This window comes from Pterocles gutturalis, unplaced genomic scaffold (genome assembly GCF_000699245.1).
Source record: "Pterocles gutturalis isolate BGI_N339 unplaced genomic scaffold, ASM69924v1 scaffold28179, whole genome shotgun sequence".
In the NCBI taxonomy this organism is placed as follows: domain Eukaryota; kingdom Metazoa; phylum Chordata; class Aves; order Pterocliformes; family Pteroclidae; genus Pterocles; species Pterocles gutturalis.
The window spans coordinates 1-17,807 of NW_010131499.1; the positions used below are offsets into that span (position 1 = coordinate 1).

At 42.9% G+C, this 17,807-nt stretch overlaps 1 protein-coding gene across 1 annotated transcript; it reads right to left on the reverse strand.

Moving 5' to 3' along the window:
* Positions 1 to 22: 22 nt before the first annotated feature.
* TMCO1 (transmembrane and coiled-coil domains 1) lies at positions 23 to 17,626 on the reverse strand (the record flags this gene model as incomplete). The annotated part of the gene is made up of 6 exons (XM_010080644.1): positions 23 to 371; positions 6,022 to 6,166; positions 9,668 to 9,735; positions 10,328 to 10,374; positions 13,883 to 13,942; positions 17,537 to 17,626. Coding segments are annotated over 6 exons (509 nt in total), but the record flags the coding sequence as incomplete, so codon positions are not given.
* Positions 17,627 to 17,807: the final 181 nt, after the last annotated feature.

A 17,807-nucleotide genomic window follows, 5' to 3' on the forward strand; every position in this document is an offset into this window, starting at 1 on the left:
ATAATCAAGAGACATCTCGATCAACATGCCCTTTATTTCTCCGAAAAACCACAAACAAAAAAGGTCAAGTTATCTTCTGAGAGCTTTCTTGGTTTGATGAGCAAATAACCGCTGGCAGAATACTCCAAGTGGAAGATGTTTTCCAAGACCGTGGCCAATACTGCATAGGCTGTTCTTAGACACGTGCAGCCTGGTGCATTATCGCATCTTGTTACCTCCCAAAGGCAGTCTTGTGCACTGGTCAGAGCTTCCATGAAGGCTATAAGTGTGCTTTAGGAGAACTTCCCTGCCTGAGGGGGTGGGCCAAGGAAGCCCCCTGCTTGCTTGGTGGCAGCCCGGGAAGGAGCAAGGCCGAGCATCTTCTGGATGTTCTGCAAAAACAAGAACAGAAAAGCAAGATAGTGTCAAAACAATGTGAGGGAGACACTGAAAGAGGAAGAAATCCCAGCTCTGCTTACAAAGTACAACCTTCCCACTAGCTTCAACATATTCAGGTTCTCACCCACCTAGCCTTACCAGTCTGGCTACTATATATTGGACCTCTATCCCTATACATTCAAAAAAGCTTAGCGCAGAGCCAGATAACCATCCACAATGACTACAATTAGAGCTGGGCCACTCTCGCCCACCTCAACAAAAGCCTTCTGATCTTTAAATACATATTTTGGTTGATGGTTCTTCTCCACCTCCAGCTACACACCACACACAGTCAGCTGGCAGGTACCTTGTTAATATCTTTGTACACAGGTTGGTTTAAAATCATCTCACAATAGTTATCTTTGTAATTTAACTGCAGTGCACACACAGGAGCAGGTTCTTAACATCTGCTTACAGGAAGAACCAAAACAAACCTCAGTTTTCACAAGTTCTAGAAACCCCTGTTGATGGCAGCCATCAGAGCCTGAGGGTCTGCAAGCTGGCGAGGAAGGCTCTCTCCTGATACAGCCGGAATTTGGGGCAGCAACATGGCAACTGGAGTGTATGCCAGGTTCAAGTCAGGAGCTTAGGCACAGAATTAACATGAATGCCAGTGATACAGACAGAACAATGGTTTGGTAGGAACACGCGGTATAACAGGACACATGCAGCAAAACTCGAAAACTGACTGAGATGACCTCATCTGCATCTGAGCAGGGTGCTTCAGTGGAAAATGACAAACAAGGAAAGAATTAAGTAGCAGAGCCAGGCATTAGCTAAAAATCTCACAGCAGAATATTTAAGTTGGATGTTTCTCTTGATTTTTGTGAGATTCCCTTTAAATTTTGCAACAGTGCAGCTGCAAAGAGCTACCAGTTCTTTCAGTTTAATCCTTCATCGTAAATAGCTACAGCTCAAGATGCTGCTCATGCAGTGCTGGTAGAACAGGAACATCTGATGCGAGGGAAAGAAGAAAATAACTGTGTCCCCCTCACGTCACCAGCTGAGTCCTGGCTATTGAGACAACAAAAGGAGGAAGGAGGATTCTCTTCAAACCCGAGTGTCCTGTCCAAAATAACTGTCAGGATAGGTCAGATAGCAAGGTCACAGAGTTCTTGAACTTTTTGATCATGGAAACAGACAGACAGACAGACAGAAAGACAGACAGAAAGACAGACAGAAAGACAGACAGAAAGACAGACAGAAAGACAGACAGAAAGACAGACAGAAAGACAGACAGAAAGACAGACAGAAAGACAGACAGAAAGACAGACAGAAAGACAGACAGAAAGACAGACAGAAAGACAGACAGAAAGACAGACAGAAAGACAGACAGAAAGACAGACCGAAAGACAGACCGAAAGACAGACCGAAAGACAGACCTTCATAATTCCAGTGTAGCTAAGTTAAAAAAAAAATCATTTCAGCTGGAGACTATGGAAAGGAAGGTTTCAGCCCACACACAAGCATGAAAGTAAAGGAGGGGAACACCTGAAAAGGAGTTACATCAGTTTTAGATTGTGGACTACACAAATCAGTCACTGGTTGACATTCAGCAACGGAATATACAAGAGCATTTCACTGTGGGAGTCTCCCTTGTGTGGTTCCTCTTCTCAGAGATTCCCTAGCCAAGAGATGGACAGAAAGGAGACAACAAAAGAAGCTAACAGCCAGACTCAGCAACAGCAGAGGGTGCTGCAGCGCCAGCAGCAGGCACAACCGGGATCCTACCGGCTTTCTACTGGCTCACCCGTGGAGCAGAGTAGAGAGATTTTAGCAGAGCATCCATGGAAGCAAGGGGCCTCCTCCCTGTTCCTGTCATATCAAGAGAGAAGAGAACTGTGGTGCTAAAGTTTGCTCCATCTGCTTGAGCAGTTCTAGGAGAAAGAGAGGTGACAGCTTGTCTGTGTGTGGATTCAAGTCTCCAGTCACTTTCCAGCATTATCCTTCCACAGGAGTCCCCTCCTCGCTGTGGAAGGGAAATGAAAAGCAAGTTTTGCTGGACAGCCATCCCAAAATCTACACAGCTGGCAACACCAGGGCTGGGGCAAGGTCCAGCAGAAACCTGTCCTCTCTGCTGTGTACCATGTTGTGCAAGGAAGGACCATCACCTTCAGGAGCAGGGAGGGAAGACTGAGATTAAGGATCCAAATTCTTCATCTGACCTCTTCTGAACTCTCCTCAAATAACTGAAGGAAGGACAGAAACTCCTTCTGCTTTTGTCTTCAAACCCAGAAGGAGCCTCAAAGACAAGGCAGTGAGTGGCTCCCTGCCCCAAGCTCAGGCTGTGTGGGAAAGCTCACTCCTGGCAGTAAGGATAATTGCTGGCTCCCTTTCCCACTGGGAACACATTTCAGAGAGAAGCAGCCTAACCTACAGTTCAGGCATGTGTGAAAAGGAAATGAAGATCAGCAAATGCCTGAGGAACAGCAGCATATTCCTCTTCACAAACAGCACAGGTGAAGGCTGGTAGCTCAGAAACAGGAGCAGGGACAGAGGATGTAACCCTGACATTATGCCTCCCACCCAGCCCAGCAGCAGACTTTCCCAGCTGAAACCAAACAGCTCAAGGACCCTTGGAAGGCCTCTCCCAGCAACACTCCTCTCTCCAAACAGGAAGGCAGGAGGAACTAGGGGACAGGATTTACGTGCCAGGGAGAGCTGGGAAAAGCGCAAAGGAAGTTACTCACTGCGAGTTGACTATTTTGGGAGATGCTGGCCAGGTCACAGGCAGCAAGCTTCCCAATCCATGTTTGAAGAGTTTATCACCCCCACATGCCTGAAGACCACATGAAGAGACTGCCTGATGCTGCTACTGCCCATCCCGCTAATGTCAGTTTAATCACGGTCCAGTTGGTCTCCCCACCCTCACATACCCCCCTGCATTTCCCTTCAGGTCACTGTTTCTTCACACACACACAAGTTCCTCTACTCTGAGCTCCAAAGGGATGTCTCTCTTCCCTGCCTTCGATCCCTTCACAGGCAGCTCCAGGATTTAAGAGAAGGCTGAGGGATATGTGCTCTCTTTTGTTCAGAACCTGCTCCCTGACTTTTGGTACACCTCCTCTCCTTGTCCTCCCGTGTCAGCAGCATCAAGCCAGACACTAATTCCCACATCAGTTCTCCTTCCTTGGGCTAACAGCTGTTTTAAAGCTGACCTGGCAAGATTTCCCCTTTTGCACACATACATAAATACAAAGGGTCACAAAGCTTTCACCTCCAAGGCCACTGAAAGCACCAAAAGCAAGTCTTTGGCACCACTTTAAGCCCTTAATTACTTTCTTCCCCTCTCCTGTCCTCTCACAGCCCTTCAAAGTCCTCTTCCCAATGCTGTTACCACTGAAGTTCCTTCAAATAGTAATAAAGCCAAGAGCAGGATGCCAGCAATTACAGGTTCAATTCCTAGCTTCTGCACAAACCAGCGTGGCTGCTCTCTGCCCTTCCCTCCATAGAGCAAGGAGGAAGAAACTGAGCTGGCTAACAGCTGGAGAACTGCAGATATATTTAACCATGACCACATAGATAAGGCAGCACTATGAAGACTGCAATCTAACACTTTTGAGCAAAAACAGCCTTCTCCAAAGCAATAAAGAGATTTCTGGGTCATCAGCATGAGCTCTCAAGTACAAGGGCATTTTTTTTCCAGAACTTGTCCTGAAAGCACAACCCACTGCAAACAGCTCAGCATTTCTGCCCAGAACCAGACTGGACCACTGCTCAGTTCATGCTGTCTACTGATTTCACAATAGGCAACATCTGGAAATGCCCAGGACTAGAACTAACCACAAGAATTGTATTTTTGGACAAAAAAAAAATCCATGGGGGATTTTTCAGCAAGGGAGTTCCCCAGTCAACCCAATGGATGCAGAAAGATTTTGCTGACAGTGCTATTGAGTTTCATATAATAGTCTACAACACTGGAAAGAAGGGACTCTCCATGTAACAGGTGAGTAGCACAGAGCAGCACCTGACAAGATTACCTGAAGGAACAGCAGACTACAGCATCCCACAAATTCAGGAAAGTGATCCTAAGAGCTAAAAAGATCTCGTTTATTTCAAAGCAGCAAACACTACTCCAGTTTCTGGGAAGTGAAACAAGATTTGTCTTGCAGCAAACAGAATGAGGAAGCCCCTGGCCTTTGGTACTCTGAAGCTGGCCCTGCTTGGAGTGAAGGGTGGGCCAGATGACCTCCAGGAGACCCTTTCAACATAAATTATTTTACAATTCATTAGCTGCTTTCACATAGGACCAGACAGATCCATTTCAAAACAACCACTCAATACAGAGGGCTATGGAGAATTTTATTCCCTAGCATGCACTTTGTGACTAAAGAAACTCTCTATTATTAAGCTGCTCCATCAAGCTCATCCAAACTTCTGACAGCAGCTGGTATAACACATCACTTCCCTTTGCTGATCTTCTTTAAGTCTTTCTAAGTTGCTTGGCGCGCCCTGAGGAAAAGCAACAAGTCGGTCAAGGAGAAAAGCAGCAAGAATTCAGGAAGTGAATAAAAGAAAAAGGAAATATAAATACAGAAGAGCAGATAATTTGCAGCTAGTTGCACCAGCATTCATCCAGCCCCCAGAGTCTATTAACTCATCCCCAGCACTCTCTGAAGAAATTTGGAAAACTAAGGAGACTGGTTGCACTGAAAAGGCTCACTTGTCCTCACCAGCCATTCTGCCACTTAAGCTACTTGTAAATCTCCTGAACAGGCATTTCCCTTTATCCTCACTGATGCTTCTCTTTTTTTAAAAAAAAAAAAAATAAAAAGATTGGAAACAGCCTTTTATTTTTATCTGTATAACTAAATTATAGCAATACATGGTGTCACCGTAGTTAATTTTTAAGCATCTAGGTGCCAGCAAAAAGGTAATGAATGAAACATGATGGAAACTGATATTTAAACTTGATTTTTTTTAACCTTTTATTTAAAAAAAAAAAAAAGGGGACAAACCAGCTTTGCTGGGGAGCTGTGCATAGCCTACTCTTGGCTTATCATACCAGACCCTTCTGTGTCACATCCCTATCACTGGGAGAGACTTGACACCAAAGGTACAGTTCTTAAGACTCTGAAGAAAAAAAAAAAATCAGACAGACAGCAAAAAGCAGGAAGGACAAACCCAAAAGAACAGGTTTAACTCTATAATTTTTCTAGCAAATGTATGGATTGACTGAACCTTTACAGAACCGAAAGCCACCAGGGAAGTTTCCCCTGAAGATGCTACACCTCTCTTTTCTCATATTACTGCAAAAGTCATAATTACTAAGAAGCAGTACTTAGACTGGCTTCTGATAGAGACAATCTCTTGGTATAGCAATATGAAAACTTATCAGACACACACATAGAAGGAACCCATTTCTGCCAACTCTGTCCTGGTGCAAGTCTCTAGCCAAGTATTCCACACCGGTTCAGAATAGTGGCTGTTTTTACGATCCTAACCTAGAATTGTTTTGAATACAAAGCATAGGAATGAAAGCAAACACAGAAACCACAAACAGATTATACATGCAAAACTGGACAGCAATAATAGACTCCTCTTTACAAATGGAGATGTATACCTGGAGCAGGGAAAGCACAAGAGGCACAGCAGTGTACTTACCTGCCTGATTGACATTGTGCAGAGAATGTAGAGGAAGATGAAGGAGCAGTCAGTGTAATCCTCACCCAGAAGGTTGCGGTGGGAGAGACCTTGGATGTATGAGAGGGGGATAAATGGAAGCTTTGCCACCACTCGGCCATCAAATCTGTAAAAGAGAGCACTGGATCGCAACTACAGACAGTAAAAAAGCCTTTGGCTATAGAAAGAACAAGACAGCATCTTCAACAGGCCACCAGAGCCATGCTGCCTTCTCTAGCCAACCTCTACATGCACTACACCAAGGAAGCTAAATACACCTCTCCCAAAGCCCTTTATCACCAAGTCTCCACAGGGTAAGTAGGGTTCCCTCAATAACAGTTTTGCCAGAGTCAGAAACAAAGTCTTTCATAGCAATTCAGGTGATCAGCTGGACAAGCTGTTGGTTCATAAAATCTTGGTTGGTGTTTTGCAGTTTATTGATGCATTTTATTTAAAAGTCAAATTTAGCAGAGTACTTCCTACAACACAGTCAGCACTTGCATAAAAAATGGATGACTGTCACCCTGCTATATTGCAGTTAGTGCAAGAAGATGGATACCTTGCTTTAAGCAAAAGAGCATTTCTTTAAGCAGAGCATAAACCAAAGACACCTTTTCCCTTCCTAGAGCAGCTATACTTCTTAGCACAAGAGAGCCATTGACAGAATGCTTTTTAATACCAGTTTTGTTTGCATTAGCTCTGAAGACAAAGACAGTGCAGAGGCAGCTTGATACCACATATTCCAAGCAGCCTGTCCTGCTCCTGGAACTCTGCCAGGTCCACATTCCAGGGCATCAGGCAGAGTGTGAATTCTGGCCGGTTTGCAAAGATTTCTCCCAACCCAGACAGTCAACCCAATCTTTTGAAGTAAGTGCGTATGATGCCTCATCAGCATGTGCATATCTGGATGTTATTTTCTCTGCATGCACTGATTTTCTAACAGGTGTTTCTTGTTTCAAGAGATCCTAAATGAGCGTTCTTTCCTGTGGAGATGCATTCACACAGCTACAGCTCAAACACACGCCAACTTTGTTTACATCTCACAGGCAGTTTGGCAAAAGAGCTAGGAACGGATGTTTATCTCCCTGTAACATCCCCCAGTGCCTTAAAATTCTGTGTTATTCATGCTGTGAGAATGACAAGTTCTTCAGCAGTAGCACCCTGAGGTACCTGCTTTTAGTTCCAGCAGGTTTTCACAGTTATCACGAAGAGGTACTGAAATGCACAACTCAGTAAGACTGAGAACTGATTGCATTAAAAAGTTTCTGACAAGAGAAAATTGAGACACACAGAAGCCAATTTCTCTCCCAGGAGAAATCCCATCTGCTTGGAGGCCACCACAACCACAGATCTTGCTGCCCTAGCATATGTTTTAAGTCATCACAGTAATTCTGCTCTTTGGGTTTAACCTTCCCGACACTGGCATATCCTTCTAGCATGGTCCACCCCACTGCCCCATTACTACTGGCACTCTAAGGAAGAGAGCCAGTCATCAGGGTAATTTCCATTTTGGCTAAGCTGGCACTTGGCAGAGGTGAGGCGCCCAACCACGGAGCAGCAGCGTCTACTTGTCCAAAGGGCAGCAGATCATGCTACTTCCATGCAACTCCTGCTCCTTTTGTCCCTCTGAGCAATGAACTCATTCAAGAAAAGGAAAGGCAAGCAAATGAGGCTATGGCCGTTGCAGGTCTCAGCCAGCCTTTTCCTCCTTTTCATACCACACCCACAGTGCCTCCATGGATAACCCGGCAGTAGCAGCTTCCCAGAGGGAGCCTCCTGAATTCATAACTGAAGTACTCTCCTCCTGAGACAAGCAGCTCCTCTTTATGCCATGTCAAGAGAATGACAGTACGTAAGTGAGAACCAGCTCCATCAAACCATTCTATCAGCTTCAAACAGTGCAAGTACAGCCCGCTGCCATTCAGATACAAATGCACCAGCTACCTTGTACCAAGACCAGGAGCAAAAATCTAACTATCTAGCCCCAAGGGCAAGACAGACAAATCTTTAGATTTTAATTCAATAGGCTCAGCTAAGAGCAAGAAAGCTATTTCAATTCAAACAACCAGTGAGATCTCTGGATACTCCTGCTGTTTGCGTTCAGGTTCCTCCTAAAGAAAGAGACAGTTAAAGGAAAGAACTTTCCTTTAACTTCATGTCAACTCTGTGGCTTGTAGCATGGTCTCTGTGGGCAGGAATCCTCAAAAGAGGAACAGGACAAATCAGCTTGGTGATCTTGAAGGAGAAGAAACCAATGAACTGATATTTAGGTTAATATCTATAGAAGCAGGAGCCACACAGGATTTAACCAAAATCAACTCCCCCCTAAAGCTCTCAATTAATTTACAATCCTGTAACACTTCTCAGTCATAGCATACTCCGAACTGCCTCTCCCCACTCTAGGAAAGCATGCAGAGTAAGGTGGGGTTTTTCAGTTTGTTTTGGGGTGGTGGTGGTGGTGTTTGTGTTGCACCCAGAGAGCCAGGCAAGCACTTGAATGCCTCAGGTGTAGCACTGTCAGTCCCCCATGGACACTGTGTTGGTGGGCACATGACTCAAAACACACCTTCATCCCCACTCAGGGCTGCAGTTCAATAAGACACCAATGACTTAAGACTGTACCCAAATTTTAAAGTCCTTTAGGGCTGTGTTCCTCTGCTCAGTTTCATTCCGGAGAATGCTAGATGCTGAAGTCTGACTAAGCTGAATAAAGAGGCCACAGAGTGGCAGCTCCATTATTACGTTACCCTCGTTTGCAATTTACCCACCCACAGATCTGCAGTAAAATAACAATTGACTGTATCCTGGGGACTGTCAGCACAGAGGCCAAAAGTTTGGGTGCCCAAGAACATAAAATCCTGTGTGCAGGTCAAATATCTTGCCCAGACATTAAGCAGCCTCACAAAGGTTATACTAACCACATTCACATCAATCTGAAGATTTAACAGTCGATGGGATGTCCACATTTCAAGACTGAATCAAGTTTTTTTAAGAGTCAAGCAGAGTCTTTCAGTTTTGCATGTCTGAAAAAACCTGGATATAACTGTGCAAACCAGTTTGGGCTTTTTTTTTGTCTTTGGGGTGTGTTTTTTTTTAACTAGACATATGCCAGGTCATGTGATTTTGTGATACGTTTTTAAAGCAAAGGAACATTAGAGCCCATGCCTGAACTTGTTAGTATCTTGACTCTGATCACCTTAAGTAGCATAACAAACTCTGCGATTATAGCTCATTTCTAAGGGGAAGGGAGCTAACCTGGTTTTGCTTGCGAGAGCATTATTTGGTCACACTATTACAGCAAAGCCAAAGAAGCTTAAGACGGTAGCTGCTTGCCTGACATCTACCAAACTTGCCCTAATCAAGATGTTCCCAAGCAGAAAGGATGTTAAAGCTGTGTCTAGATTAAATGCAATTTGTTCAATTTGATTGCATTAAGCACGCGGCGTTCCTTCTTGAGCAGAACGTGTGTGGTGACCAAAGAACCGCATCTTAGATCAAATATTGATCCACTTTATACAGATTAGATATGGTTCTTGGAGGGACTCCATCACTGTAATACTTCAGGTATTACCTGAAGATTTTCATTCACCATGGAAATTTAAGAAAAATTCAGAAAGTTGGTACTTACATGGAGTTAAACATTCCCATCAAGGCAGTGAAGCAGAAGCCAATAGCAAACATGGATTTCATCCGAACCTGCAAGCAGAAAGGTCAGAGATAATAAAAAATGGGCTACACTGAGGGAGCTCACACCCTTAAAAACAGGCTTTGTACAGCATCACTAGAATCTAGAAGGAAAAAAGATGACCCAGAAGGCCAGAGGGATTGTTAAGAGTAGAGAGCTCCCAAAGAGAAGTTTGGTCAACTGCAGGGTACAAAGGCAGCCACAGATTGGACAACTGATGTGAAGAGTTGCTTCGGGGGAAGGAAGTGCTCAAGAGTTGTCCTATTACATTTCACAGGTTTGTTTTTTTTTTTTCCTTAAACCTATATAACCAATCATCAGGGGATAATTATGAAGACAGAATTTAAAAGAAGTCAGACAATGAATTCTACTTTGAAAACATCATGAAGGCTTCTAAAGATTAAAATAGCTAAGGTTGGGCATGAGATGAGGCAGTAACTGCTGGAGAACTCTGTGGCTCATACTAAAATCTGTAGCTATTGAGATTATCCAGAAGTACCTGTCAGGATGGAAAGCTGCTATGTCTGCCAATTGAACAAAGTCTTTCTGTTGGAAAGCTGACTGAAACCTTCAGCAGTCGGGAACTGGCTTTAATTTTCTTACCATTGACAAGTCTCTGTTGTTATTCTTCAATTTCTCCTCTTGTCTCTCTGGAAAAACAAAAACAAGAACAGTTATAATCAGTTATACCAACCTAGAAACCAGAGTGTTTTCATTTCCAGGAAGACTTAACCTTGGCTCTCCAAACAAATAACACTTCCAAAACCAACTCCAGCTCTCTATATGCCAGGCAGTAGAAAGTGGAAAACTGTACAAAGCCAACTGCTTCTCCATCACAGCAGCATGTGGCTAAGCAGGCACAAAAGAGGAGGAGGCTGGAATCACACATTCAGCACTTTTGAAAGAAATGCACAGAAAGCCAAATTTGTTAACCAACTAGCACAGTAGCATGAACAGTGTTGTCAGAAAACAGAGACAGCGCCTCTGTATCACACTTCTGAAAGAGAGAAGACAATTTGCTGCACGCCAGGCTCACTATAATAAATACATTACATAAGAAGGGATTTCATTTTGGAGGTATCAGAAAGGACTCCGAAACCATACACAGAGCCAGGAGCTACACCTCAGCAAGGCTAACATCATGCTTGTCTTAGTAATGAATTTAGGACCCTTACACACCTAAAAGATTCTCCAAACAGAGAAGAAATTTTCTACATGACTTTCAGTAAGGCGTATATTACTTATGCTTTGCAACTAATACTTTCATATACTAAATTAAAAATTTAATCTGTCCTTAAGTCACCACAAGCTTCAAAAGCACACAGTTTTCTGGCATTTACCATGCCCCTCACTGGAGAAGTGCTCTGGCCTTGAGCATTATCCACTATCCACTACCTGTCACCTTTCTTGTCCCACATCCACTGTGCTTCTCTCACACTGAGGATCCAGAAGCACAGCCAGGCCTTGGAAACAACACCTAGCTGAAGTAAGGATGTCCAAAGAACAGTGTGAGTGAAGAGAGAGGGGATACAGAAGGACAGACAGGGGGGATCCAGCATGCGAGTCATCCAGTGGATCCCTGCCGAAGTTTCAGTACGAGGCCCACAGCACATAAGCTCAACAATTATCCTGCTTTAGGGGCTAGCAGTAAGTGTTATGAAAAGCAATAGCAACACCTCTATCCAACTTCTTAGAATCCTTATTGCTATTTTCAGTCGCTCCTAACTGCAAACCATCCCCTCTGACAGGAACTTTCCAGACACCTGCTTCCTGACCCAGGTGGAGAGTTTTGTTCTGGGACATTTCAGCAACCACAGGCCAGCTCTTTAGGAATCACATTTGGCACAAATACTTGTTTTTTCCCTCTGCTACATAACTAACCATTTATTTAGATGGGCTAAAGGTTACATAGGGATAAAGAATACAGCTCTGATCCCCCAATATACCTGACCTGTTTCCCACTCATTTCTACAAACTCAAAACAGGCTCTGGGTGTCCTACCACCTCACAAATGGTCTATTCCTGCCCAGCTCATACATAAGCAGCCTTAAAGTACATTGCTATACAGCTGGGAAGACGCATAGAGAAAGTGGACTGAGTCAATGAGCAGCACCCTGGAGTCCACAATCTCAGTCTGCTTATTGGAACACAAACCGGGAGCATACAGGGATACAGCAATAATCTTATTTGACAACATTGGCTTTATTTTGGTTTTTTGTTTTTGTTTTGCTGTCTACCCAGCACTCAGGTGGACTCCTAGGAACATCCCTGTCTTTTCTTCTACGGGCACATGGACACAGAAAACAGTAGCAAAGTTTAAGCTAACTAACTCATTCCTTAAGCTGAAATGACAGAAGGCTGCACCATGATGCTAAAGGTGTCCTGTTCCAGCAGCGTGAAATGCGATTTAGACACAACGTGACTAAAGTTGGTTCACTTTACACTTAAAAATAAAGAGTTTGATAAGTAGAAAACACTAAATTAAGCCTTCCCATGCAACTTCTACCCTATCTACTTGTACATATGCGTGATTCATCCCTTACGTAACCAAATAATATCACACATACACCTCCTGCCTTATTCCATGCAGAAAACAGATGGCAACTGAGGCAGGTCTGTACCACGGCTGTGTCTTATTTGTAAAGCCTCAGCTCATTATTATTATTTTTTTTTTAAGTAGAATGGTAGACTTTACAATGCTACATCTTGCAGAGTGATTTGACATCCAATAAGTTACTGGGATCAAAGATTTCAAAAGCAGTTAACAGCTGTGAGTCATTTTCTGGATGTCCAGCTTGACATTTAGGGCCTGATATTTCAGAAACACTAAGAATTCAGCTCCTCCTGAAAACAAAATGAGACACTGAAGTTATGCAGCACTTGCAAAAAAAAAACAAAAAACAAAAAACAAAAAACAAAAAAACAGTGAAAGTATCTTAGGCTTGGCCAGCAAGCATCACAGCAAACAAAATCAGTGGTCATTTCCTAAGTTCTGTTCTTAGTCCCTTTGTGCTTTGTTTTTCATTTGCAAATCAAGATTATTTCAGTGTATAAAAAAAAAATTGGTGGAGCATCTGAATTCCTCAGATTCTACTGTTTATTAGTTTAGTCCAAGCACAAGTAAAATATTCTCTGCTAGGAACATAGCTTGGATGATGTCCTGCAAAAAAGTCATTGCCACACATTCAAAAGTAACCGTATGTAACAACAGCATGTAACATTAAAAAGGTGCCTTATCCACCAAGCAGTATTTATCTCATGCAGGGCTTGTTCAAGATTAGGAACTGAAAATGCACAAGAGAATGAATTTTGGCTCCTGTCCCTTTAGGAGTCTAACGATAACAGGTTTTTACCTAGGAAGAACTGTTTGAAGATATGTTTATAATTATTCACAAGCTTTGTACAGATCAAATGACTAATCCAGCTACCTGGTGTTACAGAGGAATGAGGAAACCAACTCCCTGGAGCTCTCAGAAGTGTTCCTGCCATAATTTCTGTAATAATTTAACTGAGCTTTGCAGATAACAGAACTTCCTAAAGCTCACATCCATTAAACATCTACCATGTTGTTCTTGCATAGTTCAGAACTTAAAGAGTTACCTCTACCCAGAAAGACTTAAGCTTACTGACAAAGAAAAAGAATGGAAAAATAAGTTGCCACCTAAAATTGAGCAAAACTAATTTATCGAACTTGTAATAAATCTCAGCACAGTTACAGTTAACATGCAAATACCTTCAGCTCCGAAGCATTCAAATGAGGAAAAAAAAAATGAAAGATACAAAAATCACAATCATACAGTCATACAGCTATTGCAAGCTGGCAGCACACTGCAGCAAAGTGCTCTGACAACAGAAGTTAGTAAGTCATGGATATAAATGATCAAATCAGAAAAAAAAGCAATCAGTTTGGCAAGAAGAGCTGTTCCTCTCAGCAATGCCGCCCTTCTCTGAACTTGACTAAAACCATCTGGAGCCTAGATGTCTTCTGTCTTGGAAGAGTAACACAAAAAAGTGCTCACATTCCAGTCATCAGGCCAAGAACCAGCTCTAGTACCACTTTAAATAAACAGTTTTGAAAGGAAGGAAAGCATAATCAATTCCATAAGTTTTTCAGCTTCCCCCCATTCTTGGGGCACCACACTCCTCTCCTAGTCTTACCTATTTTCTTTTTCTGCTGTCGGCCTGCTGATTCAGTTATCGTTTCCTTCTTCTTTTCCACTGCCAAGGGAAAAGAGATATTCCATCATTTCTGCATAGAGATACCACCACTCCTTTTCCACATACCACACAGAACATCTTATTCCTTTAGAGAACAGGGGCACAAAAGCAAATTAGGTATGACTAAGAACATATTCAGAAACAAGTCATAAACCACCAAGGCTGACTCCACCAAAGACTTAATAAAAAAAAACCCTCAAAACCCTGGATGAGATACCAGAAAAAAGGGTTAATTTTAAACTCTGTTAAGAGACCATTACATTGTTAACTGAGCATTCTGGGGATAATTTTGGCTCAAATTACCCTTGCTGATTTGTCATTAGTACTAGACAGTACTTTTGATTCAGCAAGTGTAATGAAAAGCGCTTTGTGGCAAGCTCTGCTCCTGATTATCTGCAGTGGGAAGCAGAATACAGGAAAGCCTGTGTTCTCGTACATTGCTTCTTCACAGGCAGGCATTCTCAGGGGAAATGCTGTCCAAGCAGTCAGCCACAGCCTCTCCATTCTTCAATTAATTAGTACTGAAGCATTTCCAATATTTTAAAGTAGGAGCCTAAGCTCAAAGTTACTAAAATCCCAAATCAGACACTCACCAAGCATCTGCAAACAACTACCACGGCAGCGCAAAAGGCTAACACAGAGCCAGCACAGTGAACTTGTAACACAGTAAACGGGCTGCTCACCCGCAAATGCTCTTCTGATGACAGCAGGAAGTGCTTTTATAGAAAGCAAGAGACATCTCAATTTAAGACCTATAACAAGAGTACTACAAGAAGGGAGGATGATAAAGCATGGCTATGGTCTAATAACAAATTGGGTTTTTTAATCTAAACTCTGTATCTGTATCATTTCTACTCTGTCAAGGAATAGACCTGGCTCCTTGTTAGCTCACAGAATCAGCTTAGAGACCTGGGCATTAGAACTCTTTTTTTTCCCCACAGTAAGTACTAGCTGAGCACAGATCCAGCCTTGATTTCAAAGCACAGGTGAAATAAAGACACTCAGCCTTTAAAGTCACACAAGCATTTGTAGTGCTGGCTTCTGAAACGCCTGTGATATGTGAATCAGTCACAACTGCTATGAAAACCACACTAGCCCAAACAAGACACCTAAACATCATCTCTTCCGTGGCAACACAGTAAGACACAATTGTTTTTTCAAATAATAAGTATATCTCTGATGGGCAGGCTAGCACAAGGGGAAAAAACAGGGAAGTCTGCTCAGAGGGAGTGTGGGAGAGAGGTGTCAGATGACACAACACGCCCAGTGCTCACAGAATGCTCTCTCCATAACCTTCCTTACGCCAAACCCAGCTGTGGGATCCCAATCAGTCCATCCCACCCTTAGTCCACATAACTCCATGGCCCCCGACTCTAAACCCAACTGAAGAACACTAACTCTTTTCAGGCCTCCCTACCGCTCCCAGCCCTAAGAGGGCTGCTCCAGACCCCAGCTTCACTCTAGACAACACTGCTGAGCCTTATGCTAACCCTGAGGAACTCCAGAGCCCCAATTCTCTTAAGGTTTGAGCAGAACTAATAACCACCAGGCAGTCTCGCAAACCTGTCCCCGGGAACATACATGACATGACACAGCAGCAATTCTAGAGATAGCCTTCAACCTTGCACATTTACCACTACATTTACCTCAGAACACTTACTATAATCTCAGCAGCAGGCTCAGACAAGGCTGTGCCTCTCAATAGAAACAGGAGGAGAGGAAGAGATGAAACTAAGGACTGTGAGGTACAATGTCTGCTCAAGCACACTGCTCAACCCATTTGTTTTTGCAAATCCTAAGGATTGCTAGGACTCTCATGGGAGAGCTTAAAGGTCTCAAATGTGTTTTTTCCTGTTTCAGATGTGTTAGATAACAGTTGAAAGGTGTGGCTCAAGTGGTCCACTCTGCAAGTTATCTGTAAACCATCAGGTCAGACAGATGTCCTTAGCACAGGAGGGGAAAAAAAAAAAAAAATCAAAGCTGAATTTTTAGTGACTCTTTACTTGAATTTACTTTTTTTTTGTTGGAGGTGGGGAAATCAAACAAAGAGGTTAGAAACTTATTGAGATGCATGAGCCTCACATCTTTCCCTTCACAGATTATAGCCTAGATACAGGGAGAGCTATAAAAACAAACAGCATTAAACTCTCACAGCAATCATTAAGCCCCAGAGATTAAGCCCTGCTAACTGCTTTTGGAGTTCCACAGCACAAACACACTGGGACACGAACTCTTAAATTTTCAGATGGGTCTCAACTACTTCTCTACTTGCTCTTCTGGGGCTAATTCTACCCTACATGATTTTGTCAACCAAGTGGGACTAAAGTGAGGCAGGCAGAGACGCAATCCCCATCTGAATACTGCTGTGATGACATCCCTGGAGGCATTCAAGGCCAGGCTGGATGTGGCTCTGAGCAGCCTGGTTTAGTGATTGGCAGCCCTGCATATGGCAGGGGGGGTTGAAACTAGATGATCACTATGGTCCTTTTCAACCCAGGCCATTCTATGATTCTATGACAAAAGCCCCTCATTTCAGAGCTGTGACACAAGCATGACTGTACTTCTTCAATTTATTTTGCTCAGGGGAAGGCTGAAATAAGCTAGACTGGAAAAAGCATGCTTTGATAATATTGTTATCTCATGCACTAAGAGCGCTGACATAATGGTGAAATATTTTTAAGGTAAAACTAGCTCAGGTTTGGCCCAACTTGTTGCAGCAGTAAGAGACAGCACACAACATGTGTAGGGTACATACAATTGTGTTTGAAAGGTCAGCGGAATTTCTCCTCTGTTTCTTGGCTTCTGAAACAGACACGTCCATTGAAACACTCCATGCTCAGACTGTTTACCATTCCTCTTAATATCCGATGCCTGTCTTCTGACTGCTCATCCTCAGCTCCCTTTTCCCTTCCTCTCTCATCCTTTGTTCAACCCCTCCCAGGCATCTCATACTTCATCTCTATGGAACTAACCTGGGACTTTTTTTCGTAATCAATACTATTTGTTTCCAGTTTACACTAGTATAATTTATTTTTATTGTTATAACAGCTGATAGCTCAGACCTTTCTATCATGACTTTGTCTTTACTCATCCCCCTCCATTAATCATCACTTTTACTAAGTATAATGCTTCCTCTCATGGCATTCATTATGCCTAGTTCTTTCTTACTACAGGTCTCAAATTCTCCACTGCCCTTGAAAAAGCAGAAACTGCATCTCTCAACTTATTTCATGCATCTGAAGGAATCTACATCTACAGACACTGCTTACTCATGTTCAGAAAAGAAATGCCACTACCAATCTCCTACTCCCTCCTGTTCTCCATCAAGAGGAAGGGCAATTCAGACAACGCAACACGTTTTTGTATTAACCTTCCCTCCAGCTAAAGACAGGAATTAAGGACAGAAATAAGTCCTCTCAGTATACATTTGTGTATCTTGTAAAATTAGGCTCCTATAAAATCCAAGCTGAATAAAATTCTCCTCCTTAGCAGAAGAGGCAGCAGATCAGAGCACAGACTCCAATTTTACATCTGCTAAAGCAGCATGTAACAGGAACAGCAAGACACATTCTCTAATGTCTGAAAAGTACTTACATTTCTTGCTCTGTTTTTCCACTTCAGCCTTTAATCTCTTGTATTTGTCTGTTCGATATACCAGCACCCAAGTTATACCTGAAACAAATACTCAGCAAGTAACTACATTAAGTAAAAACCTCTTGCAATGATAGGGATACAAGTTAGCAAATACATATGCAAAACAATACACATCATGTCTACAAAAAACATATTATAACACAGCAAAGGTACCACAAATCCCCAGAAAGACATATACCCATATCTCCATCATCTTTGGGAAGTCATGGGA